At 43.6% G+C, this 14,159-nt stretch overlaps 1 protein-coding gene across 2 annotated transcripts in view; it reads right to left on the bottom strand.

Annotated features, from left to right (window-relative positions):
* ANXA7 (annexin A7) overlaps positions 1 to 14,159 on the bottom strand; it is an 81,067-nt gene that overhangs the window by 1,901 nt on the left and 65,007 nt on the right. For both annotated transcript variants that reach the window (XM_073685642.1, XM_073685643.1), the window contains one exon: positions 2,092 to 2,204. In XM_073685642.1, the coding sequence (XP_073541743.1) occupies positions 2,092 to 2,204 (113 nt within the window). The remainder of the gene's footprint in view (positions 1 to 2,091; positions 2,205 to 14,159) is intronic.

The raw sequence follows: 14,159 nt of genomic DNA, 5'->3' as shown, positions 1-14,159 counted from the left end.
CCATCCTGGATGAGCTGTACTACCTGAGCAACTACTGTGGGTTGTAGAGTCCGTCTCATGCTACCACGAGTGTGAAAGCACAACCAACATTCAAAAGTGACCAAAACATCAGCCAGAAAGCATTGGTACTGAGATGTGGTCTGTGGTCCCCACCTACAGAACCACTCCTTTATTGAGGGTGTCTTGATAATCGTCAATAATTTCCATCCATTGTCTATTCCATTTGCACAACAGCATGTGAAATTTATTGTCAATCAGTGTTGCTTCCTAAGTGGACAGTTCGATTTCACAGACGTTTGATTTACTTGGGAGTTATATTCCGTTTAAGTGTTCCCTTTATTTTTTTGAGCAGTGTGTGTGTGTATATATACATATTTTTTGTTAAGTATATAATTCCACATGTGATATATATATATATATATAAATATAAATATATATAATCGTCTTGTCCTCTCTGTCTGTCTGTCTAGGAAATCCCGCGTCGCTCATTGGTCCGGCAGCGGCCAATCAGCGACGCGGGATTTCAGAAAAAAGATGGCGGCCGTTAGCGGCTCATCTGCGGGACGGAGATGCAGCCGGGAGATGACCGGCGCGAGGCGCTCATCTCCCGGCCGGTAGCAGCAGAAGGACCTCGACCGCCGGCACCGCTGACCTCCATGCGGAAGGGAGGACCGGGGAGCTGCGCTGCGGGTCGGGATACTTCTGCTGCGAGCAGCCGCTCATCTCCCGGCTTCTCGCAGCGGAAGTAGCCACACAGGCAGCGGCGCTGACATCCATGCAGCTAGGGTGTCAAGGGAGGACTGGGGAGCGGCGCTGTGGGTCGGGATACTTCTGCTGCGAGCAGTCGCTCATCTCCCGGCTTCTCGCAGCGGAAGTAGCCGCACAGGCAGCGACGCTCCCCGGTCCTCACCAATACGATTCCGCTCCCCGCTCCTCACCAATACGATTCGCTGATTGGTCGCGGTCTCCGACCGCGACCAATCAGTGATCTTGGCACAAAAGTTAAACACCGCTGTGCTGATTGGTCGCGGAAGCTGCCCGCGACCAATCACCGATTTGGGCGCCACATTTAAATAGCGGCCGCGACGAATCACCGATCTTGGCGCCACATTTAAACACTGCTGTGCTGACTGGTCGCGGACGCTGCCCGCGACCAATCAGCGATCTTGCCGACAAATTTAAACACTGCTGTGCTGATTGGTCGCGGCCGCCAGCCGCGACAAATCAGCATTATTGGCGCCAAATTTAAACAACGCTCTGATGATTGGTCGCGGTGGCCGGCCGCGACTAATCAGCATTATTGGCGACAAATTTAAACACCGCTTTGCTGATTGGTCACGGTGGCCGGTCGCGACCAAACAGCGATATTGGCGCCAAATTTAAACACCGCTCTGCTGATTGGTCGCGGCCCTGACCAATCACCATTATTGGCGCCAAATTTAAACCCCGCTCTGCTGATTGGTCGCGTTCGCCGGCCGTGACCAATCAGCGATATAGGCGCCAAATTTTAACACCGCTTTGCTGATTGGTCACGGTTGCCGGCCGCGACCAGTGATTTTGGTGCCAAATTTAAACACGCTCTCCAGTCCTCACTAACACGGTTTGCTGATTGGTTTCCTTCCAGCCCATTTGTGGGGCTGGTCAAAGCATTTATGCCACTTTCCCGTGATGAGTATTTGATTGTGAAGATTTTCTGCACTATTAAGTGACTTCTGTTACTTGTGGTTTTTTGAGTGGAATCTCTTTACATGTGGTTTTATCGAGTTTTTCATGCTGTGATTTGTCTCTTTTTGGTGTACCATGTTTTAAATAAAGCGGTTTTGATACTTCTTGGCTTTGACAAACTTTATTGATACAGACGTGTGGTTTACATGCATTTTCAGTGTGTTTCCACAGCATATGCGATTTTTACCTGCAGCTATTCCACACCGAATGCAATTTTGTGGGGAAAATCTGCACATAACACTCAGCGTACCAGCAGAAGAAATTGACATGTTGGAAACAGAGTTATATCGGCACAAATCAATGACTATATGTACATTATTATAAATCCACTTTGTGATTTTGGGAATAACAAAATCGGATACATACCTCACTGCGGGTTACAACGACCCTGATCAAGGTAGAATCTTTGGTTCCTGCTCCTTTCATGGCCTTATAAAGTCTCTCTGCAAAATAGGCTTGACGGTTTATGGCGCATTGCACTGTAAATAGATACAAAGAGCATTCAGACACCGGAGCGGCTATCAAACCACCCTGGGCAGCACCAAGGTGGATTTTAGACTGTCAGCCGCTCAATATTAGCAGAAAATGTCCCATTCAGACTACAAAAAGAGGATGAAAACTATACACTCAGCCAGGATGATTCCTTGTGAACTAGTGTTGTGGGTGCGAGGTTGGAAACACCTACTGTATTTGTGAAAATTGCAACATTTCATCGTCATACCCTTGGCTAATTTATCAATGTTTTAAGTCAAATAAACGTAAAAATGATGTTAACCTTTTGATGACAAGTATGACATTTATTGACTGGTTTAAAAAAAAAAGGCACAGAACATATACATTTATTTGCAACCAATTTGCACAATTCTAATTTTGCGACTTGAAACATTGGTCTCCGGTTCTTTTCTAACATTGGGAAGTGAGCTTTTTTGCCCATATGTCTACTATAAAGCAGTATGATTTTCAAAACTATTTTTTTTTTTTTGTTAAGTTTGAAGGGTTATCAGCAATTTTTTATTTTTCTAACAAACTTTACAAAGCCTACATTTTTTATTTCTTTTTTAGGAACCATATCACATTTTTATGACAGAAAATACCCCAAAGTGACACCATTTTAAAAACTGCACCCCTCAAAATGCCGAAAACCACATTCAAGATGTTTATTAACGCCCTAGATTAACCCCTTTACCCCCGAGGATTGTTTGCACGTTAATGACTGGGACAATTTTTACAATTCTGACCACTGTCACTTTATGAAGTAATTACTCTGGAACGCTTCAACGGATCCCCCTGATTCTGAGATTGTTTTTTCGTGACATATTGTACTTCACGATAGTGGTAACATTTCTTCAATATCACTTGTGTTATTTGTGAAAAAAATCAGAAATTTGGCAAAAATTTTGAAAATTTTGCAATTTTCAAAATTTGAATTTTTATGCCCTTAAATCAGAGAGATATGTCACACAAAAGAGTTAATAAATAACATTTCCCACATGTCTACTTTACATCAGAACAATTTTGAAACCAAATTTTTATTTTTTTATTTTTTTATTTTTATTAGGGAGCTATAAGGGTTAACCAGCAATTTCTCATTTTTACAACAAAATTTGCAAAACCATTTTTTTTAGGGACCACATCTCATTTGAAATGAATTTGAGGGGCCTTTATGACAGAAAATACCCAAAAAAGTGACACCATTATAAAAACTGCACCCCTCAAGGTGCTCAAAAACACATTCAAGAAGTTTATTAACCCTTCAAGTGCTCCACAGGAATTTTTGGAATTGGGAAGAAAAAAAAATGAACATTTAACTTTATTCACAAAAATGTTGGGTAACAGGAAAAAATGGACCCCAAAATTAGTTGTGCAATTTCCCCTGAACACGCAGATACCCCATACGTGGGGAAAAAAAACACTGTTTGGGCACACGGTAGGGCTCAGAAGGGAAGGAGCGCCATTTGACTTTTTGAATGTAAAATTTGCTTGAATAATTAGCGAACGAATAAAAAAAATATCAAACTTTTTCCACAAAAATGATCTTTTAGCCCCAAATTTTTTATTTTCACAAGGGTAAAAGGAGAAAATGGAACCTAAAAACTGTTGTGCAATTTCTCGTGAGTACACCAATACCCCATATGTAGGGAAAATACACTGTTTGGGCGCACATCAGGGTTCAGAAGGGAAGGAGCACTGTGTGACTTTTTGAACGCAAAATTAGCTGGAATCAAGAGCGGACGCCATGTCGCATTTCGGGAGCCCCTGATGTGCCTAAATAGTGGAAACCCCCCCACAATTGACTCAATTTTGGAAACTAGACCCCTCAAGGATTTTATCAAGGGGTATAGTGTACATTTTGAACCCAGAGGTACGACAGAATTTGATAACATTAGGTCATCATATTGAATAAGTTGTCATTAGTCTTGAGCGCAAGTGCTCGCTACTTGAGTTTGCATCGGGTACTCGGGTATGCACCATATATCGCAGGTGCTTGAGTGACATGCTCGAGTCCCCGCCCCGCATGTTTCACGGTTGTTAGACACCCCAAAAAAAACATGCGGGGATTGCTAGTGCATTGCAGGTGATCCCAGCAACGTTTTTTTTTGGCCGCGAAGCATATGGGGCAGAGACTTGAGCATGTCACTCCAACACCCACAATACTCCGTGCATACACGAGCACCCGATGCAAACTCAAGTAGCGAGCACTTGCGCTCAACACTGGTCGCCATATTGTCATAATTTTTTTTTTCTTTACTTTTGAAAAAATCTCAACCCTAGCCCAACCCTAAGCCTAACCTAAACCCTAACCCTAGCCCCAACTCTAACCCTAGCCCCAAACCTAGCCCTATTTTTTTTTACACCGTTCCTCGTGTGGTATAAGTCATTAGACGACTTTATTCTTCGTGTCGGTGCGATTACAGCGATACCAGATTCATATCGCGTTTTTATGATTGACAGCTGTCATACACTAAGGCTGAGTTCACACGATGCGTATTTCATGCGTTTCCGCGGCGTTTTTGCAGTTGCGTAAACGCCGCGGAAACGCATGAAAAACGCATGGTAGAAGGGAAGCAATGTTCCCCAATTGAAATCCGCATGTGCTGTGCTCATGATGCGGATTTTTCCGCAGCGTAAACGCTGCGCTCAAAAATCCGCAGCATGTCATTTAATTTTGCGGAAACGCGGCGTTTTCGCCGCCATTGACTTGCATTAGAACGCGCCAATTCCGCAAGACTGCATCTGTACTTGCGTAATTGGTGCGTTCTAATGTGCGGATGGTACCCGGGTGTGGAGGAGAGGAGAGTCTCATCCACACCCAGGTACCATTAAAAAAGCTGTAAAAACAAGAATAAAATAAAAAATATATATATACTTACCATCTGTCGGCCCGCGCAGCGCTCCTGCTTGCTTCCCGGCACTTGCAGTGAGTTGTAGGACCTGCGGTGACGTCAGAGTCATGTGACGGGTCACGTGACGCTGACGTCGGCAGGTCTTTCAATTCAAAGTTGCCGGCAGCCGGGAGAACGGAGTGAGCAGGACAGCGCGGGCCATCGGAGGTAAGTATATACACTCTCTCGGGTCACACTATATAAATCCATGCTGTTTGCATGGATTTATATAGTGTGACCTAGTTGTCAAGCACTTTCCAGGTGATGCTAAAATCGCTTGGAAAGCGCTTGTCAATCTGCATGTGAATCTGCATGTGGATCCGCATGTATTCTGCAGGAAAAACGCATGCATGCGTTTTTTCTGCCAGGGAGATGCAGAAATTTTCTGCTTCATTTCTGCATCGTGTGCACATAGCCTAAAAGACGCTTTTTTTTTTTTTTTGCCAAGACTAGTTTTTGCATCGCCATATTTTCAGAGCTATAATTTTTCCATATTTTGGATGACAGTCATGTAACGGATTGTTTTTTGTGGGACAATTTGGCGTTTTTATTGCTACCATTTTCGGGCATGTGACATTTTTTGATCACTTTCTATTCCGATTTTTGGGAGGCAGAATACACAAAAACCAGCAATTTCGGAATTGTTTTTATGTTTTTTTTTATGCCGCTCCGCGTGTGGTAAAGTTGATAAGGCAGCTTTATTCTTCGGGTCAGTACGTTTACAGCGGTACCGCATTTATATTTTTTTTTTATGTTTTTGCGCTTTTACACAAACTATTTTCTAGAAAAAAATAATTCTTTTTGTATTGCTTTATTCTGAGAGCTATAACTTTTTTATTTTTCGGCTGATGGAGCTGTATAGCGGCTTGCTTTTTGCGGGACAAGATGACGTTTTCAGCGGTACCATTTTTATTTATATTCGTCTTTTTGATCGCGTGTTATTCCATTTTTTGTTTGGCAGTATGATAAAGCATTGTTTTTCGCTTCATTTTTTATTTTTTTACAGTTCACTAAAGGGGTTAACTAGTTTTATAGGTCAGGTCATTCTGGACGCGGCGATACCAAATGTGCACTTTTATTGGTTTATTTTTTTTTCCTAATAAATAAATATTATGGGTTCAATATATTTTTATTTTTTGGGGATTCTTTTTTCAATTTTTTTTATTTTTTTTCACTTTCCTACTTTTTTTTTTTTATTATTATTATTACACTTTGTCCCACTATGGGACTTTCACTTTCACTTTTTGCAGCCTGATCGGCTGCATGGCATAGAGAGCAGCAGCTCCCTATGCCATGCAGCCTGTCAGCGCTGCACACAGGGGAGACATTACTTTGGTCATCCACTGCGCATGACCAAAGTAACGTCCTGCCTCCTGGTGAGCCGGTTGTTGTCATGCCGCTGCAGACATCGCTGGACGCCGGCAGGAGAGGCGAGTATAGCAATCACCTCCCCCCTTGCCTCCGCAATACTGCAATCGACTTCGATCAGAGCATTGCGGGGGTTAATGTGCAGGGAGTGGTGCGGGACCGCTCTGTGCACATAGCACCGGGTGTCGCACCGAGTGTCACACCCGGCGGCGGTCGCCCCGCACGTGTACGTAGCTGGTCTATAAGTCCCAGAGCGCAGCTACGTACTATTACTGACCTCGTCGGAAAGGGGTTAAAGCAATGTGGAAGGAAAAAATGAAAATTGTAATTTTTCTTCCACAAAAAGGTTGGTTTAACCCCAAATTTTTTCATTTTCACAAGGTTAACAGGAGAAAAAAAGGACCATACAATTTGTTGTGCAATTTCTCCCAAGTACAGGGATACCCCATATGTGGTCAGAAACTCTTGTTTGGGCACACAGCAGGGCTCAAGGGGAGAGTAGCGCTAATTGACTTTTGGAGCCCAATTTTTGCTAGAATAGATTGTGGATGCCATGTCACATTGGCAGAGCTAGAGATGCCAAAGCAGCAGAAAATCCCACAAATGATCCCATTTTGAAACTGGGCCAAAAACCCACAGGTATTTTACAGAATTGTATAGCATTGGGTTGTGAAGATGAAAAATTATTTTTTTTCTCCACTAAAATTTAGTTCATCCCCACGTTTTTAATTTTCAAAAGGCTAAGAAGAGAAAATGGACCACAAAATTTGTTAAGCAAAGTATCCCAAGTACGGCAATAACCCATAAGTGGTCGGAAACTACTTTTCAGGCACAGCGCAAAGTTCAGAAGGGAAGGAGCGTCATATTTGCCTGACACTTTGCCAGTGTGACATGGCACCCCCAAAGAGTCCCTGATGTGTCAGTACAGCAGGACCTCCAATAAGTGACCCCATTTTACAAACTTAAATAAAATTAAGTTATCTAGCGGTGCAGTGAGCATATTGTCACTGGTGAAGAAAAGATAATTACATTTTTACCACTAAAAGGTTTTTGTCCCAGATTTTAACTTTTTCACATGGGGAAATATGTTAAAATGACCGCATAGTGTGTTTTCCAGAAACAAACAGCAATGGATGTTGCAAAGTGAAAATGCAAATCTGCCATTGTAGTGACCAGTACGTTGTAGTGCCTGTACATGGTGCCCAGCTTGTGCTTCTGGAGACATGCACCCCATAAATTAAGTGGGCTCTCATCGCTACAGTAATGTCAAACAGGTAGACGCCAACTGTGGTTACAGCACACTGTGGAGCTCAGGAGAACATGGCATTCGGATTTGGGAGCGCAGAATTCGCTAGATTTCTTTTGGTGGGAGCCACGTCAAATTTTCAGATCCTTTGTGCTACCAGTAGAGAAGCCCCCAATATTTGTGATAACAGATCAAGGACCTGAGTGGGGACTTTTTTATTGTGAGTTGGGTAGAAGTTTTTATTGGTGGCATTTTGGGGTACAGAACATTTTGGATCAGTTCACATTTATGTTATTTAGATGAAACCTCCGAGGGATCCATTCAATAATGAGGCAGTGGAGTTACTCTGTACTGTGTGTGTGGCTTCTGTTCTGCGGTATCCGGCTTTTAAGAGGTGCACAAATCTGTAGCTTTTTTGCACGCCTGAAGAGATGCATAAAAGATGGGCATGGCCGAATCATAAGACACACTGAGCCCACGGTGTCTCCATCTGCCTCATTACAGAGAATTTTCCACCGGGGTTTCCGTCTGAATCACGTATTTCAGAGATTTACATGGAAACCCTGATGTAAGGGCTCAGAGTAGAGCGTAGGATAAATGTGAGCCTAGACTTACTACGATCTTTGGGAGGCTGAATGAAAGAATCAACACCAGGTGAAGAATTTGTTTTATTTTTTTTACGCCGTTCCTCGTGCGGTATAAGTGATTAGACGACTTTATTCCTCAGGTCGGTGCGATTACAGCAATGTCAAATTTAGAATTTTTTTTTTTTTTTAGGTTTGGCTGCCATCGCACTAAAAAAAAAATAAAAAATGTTTTTTTTGCCTTGCCATGTTTTGAGAACTATAATTTTTCAATATTTCTGCCGACAGTCATGTTGGGGCTTGTTTTTTTTTGTGGGACGAATTGGAGTTTTTAATTGGTACCATTTTCGGGCGCATAATATTTTTGATTGCTTTCTATTTTGATTTTTGGAAGGCAGAATTAAAAAAAACAAACAAACAGCAATTTAGAAACCTTCAGATCAGTACGATTACAGCGATACATTTTTTTTTTTTTAGGTTTTGCCGCTTTTATACACTAAACAATTTTATAGAAAAAAAATTATAGTTTTTCATCACTATATTCTGAGTGCTATAGCATTTTTTATTTATTCGCTGTAGGAGCTGTATGACGGCTTGTTTTTTAAGGGATAAAATGACATTTTCAGCGATACCATTTTTATTTACATTAGCCTTTTTGATTGCGTTTTAGGTTAAGTGCAAATGTAGCATTTTCGCTGCGAAAACGCTTGGTAATGGGTCTGCCAGGTATTGCAATGGTAAACCTGAAGTGCTGTGCACATGATGTGGAAATTGCCGCTAAGGATTACCATTGCGGAAAAAAACGCACCATGTCAATTGTGCGAACGTTTCCGACGCAAATTTGAGCCCATTGACTTTAATTGAAACGCAGCAAATCCGAAGGTATAATATTTGCTGTGTTTCAATTAAAGCCAATGGGCGAGAATTCGCGGAAGAAACAGTCCGGGTGGTACTCGGGTCGGCAGAGGAGTACTACTCCCCTCATCCGACCGCTGCTCCCGCTGCGAGAGCGGCGCGGCTGAGGGGAGCAGTAGTCTCCTCAGCCGAGCCGGGAACCACTCGCAGTAAAGTAACCAAAAAAACCCCCACTATACTCACCTGTTCGGCACCCCCCCCGGTGTCCTCCTGGTTCTCGGCGATCTGATCAGGTCAGCGCACTCGCTGCCAGCAGTGTACCGTGCTGTCAGGACCCGCTTTCACGTGACGGTCACGTGAGCTCTCAGCTGAAGATCAGCTGAGAGCTCACATGACCTCACTTTAAAGAACCGATGCTGCATGGGAACATTCTCAAGAATGTTCCCACCAGTACTGGTACTGAGGTCACTGGGGCTGATCAGCTGATGAAAAACAGTGACCTCACTCCTGCAGCAGCAATGTACACTGACAGTAGTGATTTTACACTCCTTGTCAGTGTACATTGCTGTCTTTGGCAATCAGTGACCTCACTGATTGCCGATGTCACTGCTGTAGAAGTGACCCGGATCGCCGAGGGACAATCGTGACGGAATCATGGACTATGGTGTGACTGTTAAGGATATGGTTGTTTTTTAATTTACATTTTTTTTCAGGAGACGAGGGATTCAGGGACTGTGCGTACAATATTTTTTTTTTAAACTGTGTTTTTTATTTCATTAAAATACATTATTCTGGCCGTGTATTTATTGAAAAAGCGGCGACCACTTTACTACGCGGTTAGTAATGGGAGAGTCTTATAGACACCCTCCATTACTGATCAGGGCTTCACGTCAGCCGCCAATTCAAGGCTGACATGAACCCCAACCCCATTACCCCACTCGCCACCGCTACAGGGCAGTGGGAAGAGCGGAGGCTAAGTGCCAGATTTGGCGCATCTTGTGGATGTGCCATTTCTGGGACTGCTGAGGGGTGATATATTTTATAGCCACCGAGGGGGCCAGGATCCATGGCCCCTTCCCTGGCTACTAATATCAGCCCGCAGCTGTCTGTTTAGCCTTTTCTGGTTAGATTTTATAGGGGGACCCTACATCAATTTTTTTCTGGGGTCCCCCTGTAATCTAGCCAGTAAAGGCTAAGCAAACAGTTGTGGGCTGATATTAATAGCCAGGGAACATTTTTTGGCTAATGGCCCCTTCCCCACCCGCTACTAAAATTGTGGAGAAGAGCCATAGAATCAAATACTTAATTAACCTCAAGACATAGGAGATTGAGAGAAAAGACCCACAAAGTGTATTATTTCACCTTACATAAGCTTGGTTAGATCAAAAGATGGCTGCCATTTTTTGTTTCATCACACCATGCTCTGTTCTGGGAGGAAGCTGCATTCTATAGAAGGACTAACCACAGAGCGACACATCGCATGGACCACGCCCCCGGTGACCTCACGGACCACGCCCCCGGTGACCTTACGGACCTCGCCCCCCAATGACCTCACGGACCACGCCCCCCAATGACCACACGGACCACGCCCCCCAATGACCTCACGGACCACGCCCCCCAATGACCTCACGGATCTGCCCATGGACTAACGAATGAATACATCTGGTTACTCCCATTGTAGGGCTAACCGAGCCCCTATATACAGTTTATATAAGTCTATGTTCGGGTTGAATAAAGACACTTGGAGCTGTGCCATAGCTGATCAAGGAGAGCTTACATCAGACTGTGTGTGTGTCTGATGTTATTCTTTCTTGCATGCACTTGATCATATCCATTAGGCCAGGAGCAGGCAACTAGTGAACATACCAAAGTGTTCACCCTAACAATATCAGACCCCAGCGGTCGGCTTTCCCTCTGCTGGTTATAAAGATCCCGCAGGAGCATACATTTTAGGCTCTGTGCCCACGATCTGGACGTAGCAGCGCTTTGGACGCATATTTTTTTGCAGCATCCAAAAAGTTGCATTCTATTGAACGCAGGTATATCCACATGTGTACACTGCACCATGCGGAATTACCGCATTCAATACATTCCAGTGGTCAAATTTCTGTTGCGGAGACTAGCGATTCCGCAAGAGAATTTGACATGCCTGGTTCCTGAAAGACGAGCCACATGTCCGTGTCCACGGGTGATCCGCAGCCTCTGATGCACGTATAGTGGACATGGGGTTTCTAGAGATCCCATTCACTCACCCGCAGCATGTCAATTTCTGTAGAGGACACACTAGTCTCCGCTGCAGATTTTGACCGATTGAAGTGTCATTATATGGGGTGGATTCACATGTACCGAGAACAAAAGTGTGGCATTAGGACACTGCTGCCGAGTGCTGATCGGGGGCACATAGTGGCTAACCAAACAGCGGTGAGCTGTTAATTATAGCCAGGGACCATGTTTGCCTAATGGCACCTTCGTAGGCTAAAAATAGCAGCTCATAGCTGCCCCAGAAATTACATGAATGAAAATGCTAATGCGATTGGGCAAATGGGATTAGCTGACACCTAGCTCTTTTGTTTGGTGATGACAATGAGTCAATTAGACCCTTTCATCACCAAACCTAATTAAAGTAAAGAGTTAAATAAAAACACAGACACAGAGTAAACACTTTATTTGAAATACAACAGGCACATTCTTTAATCATTTAAATTAACCAATATACTCACCCCAGTTCGGACTTTAATCCAAAAAGCATTGTTCCACCAAATTGCTTTTTGGAGCTAAATAAAGTTTTCAATGATGTCCAAAAATGCTTCAAAAACCGCATAAAAAAAGTGTCAAAACCGTGGGTTTTTTCCTGCCAAAGAGATGCAGTAAAGCTGCGGAAATTTCTGCTTCAAATCCTGAAACATGCGCACATAGCCTTAATCTACTTTTTTTGATAGCATGATGAAAGCATAGTTTGCCACGTTTACTTTTTTTTTTTACAGTGTTCATTGCAGGGATGTGGAGTCTGTGTCCATTTTGGTGGAGTCGGAGTTGGAGTCTGTATAAAATGAACCGACTTTTAGTTTAATTTTATTTTTAAGTAAATGTATTTATTGGTGTAACATTTTTTTGTTCTTTATTTTATGGGGGTTTTTTTTAAGAAATTTTTTTGTTACATTTATTTTTTTTTTTACTTTGTCCTTCTATGGGACTTAAGATTAATAAGTTAATCACTGGTCTCATGCATTGCAATAGATGTACTGCAATGCATGAGACCTAAATACGGGGCAATGGAAAAAGCTCAACCAGAGTATATTTAGACCATAAATCTTTATAATCTTTATTGATTGTATATAAAAAAAAATGCAAACAATAAAGTCGAACACAGAAGTGCTACAAGAAGGGGGTACACATCTCCCCTGACGAAGAAAGGGCGAAACGCACGTTGGGGCGCTGGGGAATCTCACTCCAGTCCATATACACATAAGCAAGTGTATTTTAACGTGATATTTAAGTCTACCTTGTATGGATAAAGCGAGGGATTTTTTGCGAGGGCTGGAACTGTCTATCCCCCCCTCTTCTCGGTTTATTAGAAACAAATTTACTCTGTCTTTCCTCTCTTCATTTGTCCGAATAGTCAAATGATACATATGTATCTACTGAGGGACGTTCGATACCTCATTGATAAGTTAATTGCTGTGGATCAATAAGGTATTCGGTACCTCCTTCATTCTAGCTAGCATTAACATAGGGTCATTTATTCTGACCCTTATGCACTGGTCATTTTACACAATTATTCTTATTTGATTCATTAGTGCAATACCTTCTATTAATATAGCCGACATACATATATATATATATATATATATATATATATATATATATATATACATATACATATATATATATATATATATATATATATATATATATATATATATATATATATATATATATATATATATATATATATATATATATATATATATATATATATATATATATATATATATATATATATATATAATCTCACCCCCTGGGCCAGTGCTGTAGTGCGGCGCGCGTGCGCGCGGGGGATACCCGGAGCCAGATCCGATGGGGGTAGTAGTCTTCGTGTGGCGGTGACCCGGTCCGCGCCCAGGGTGGTCAAACTAAGTGGCGGTTATTGGTATGATGATATTAGTGTCCGACTACGCCACCCGTTGAATGCGGTTATGAAACCGCCGCTGCAGGGCAGACCGCTGAGGCCGGTGGTATAGGTGTGCAGCAATGTTGATGTAACCCCCAACGGGAGAGGTATGGCCTCAGGGCAGCGGATGTGGATGATGTTGGGAGTGATGGTGTGGATGTCCCAGCACTAACGGTGCGACAAGGAAGCACGGAAACGCGAGGGTACAGTTCAGGGTCTTTACTGATGGTACAAGGCAAATTCCCCCGGGAGTACTGGCTAGTAGTTGGGGCCTGGTTAGTCTGCGAGCAAGCCGGAGTTCCCCTGGCCAGGTGGAGTTGTAGGCCTTCCCGTTAGTCTGTACCCTTCCTGGCTACCCTGCTTTCGGCGGTTACAAGTAGCCCACGTCCCTGGGTATACCGTGTGGTGCTCACCCGTATGGCTGGTGACCTGGGGAATCCTGTTAGCCTCCGCTCCGGGAAGGCGGTGCTGGCCCCTTCGTTGTGACTGAGCCTCCGGGCTTTTATGGCCAGAGGACCTGGAATCCCCTGCCGGATGGATTCTGCAGCTGGGTATATCTTAGTCCCCACAGCCTCGGACTCCTGTGTCCGGTTTTAGTACCTTCTCCCAGGGCGAGCTCTGCACAGCTCCAGCCCCTGGCGCTTCTCCTTGGCTCCTACAGAGCTCCTGATGTCTATCTGTCCCTGTTTCTGCGTGTCCAGACCAGACTCCGTCTCTGTCTGGAACTCCTCTCTCTAACCCTGCCTCAGCCCCAGTTTATGTAGGGGAAGTTCTTCCCCTCCCAGGACTGGGCAGGAGGTGTGGCATGCTTAGGATTCCTGCCCAGG

This window comes from Phyllobates terribilis, unplaced genomic scaffold, assembly GCF_046119375.1.
Source record: "Phyllobates terribilis strain yellow unplaced genomic scaffold, ASM4611937v1 Scaffold_5__5_contigs__length_657084704, whole genome shotgun sequence".
Classification (NCBI taxonomy): domain Eukaryota; kingdom Metazoa; phylum Chordata; class Amphibia; order Anura; family Dendrobatidae; genus Phyllobates; species Phyllobates terribilis.
This window is presented reverse-complemented; position numbering and strand designations above follow the sequence as displayed.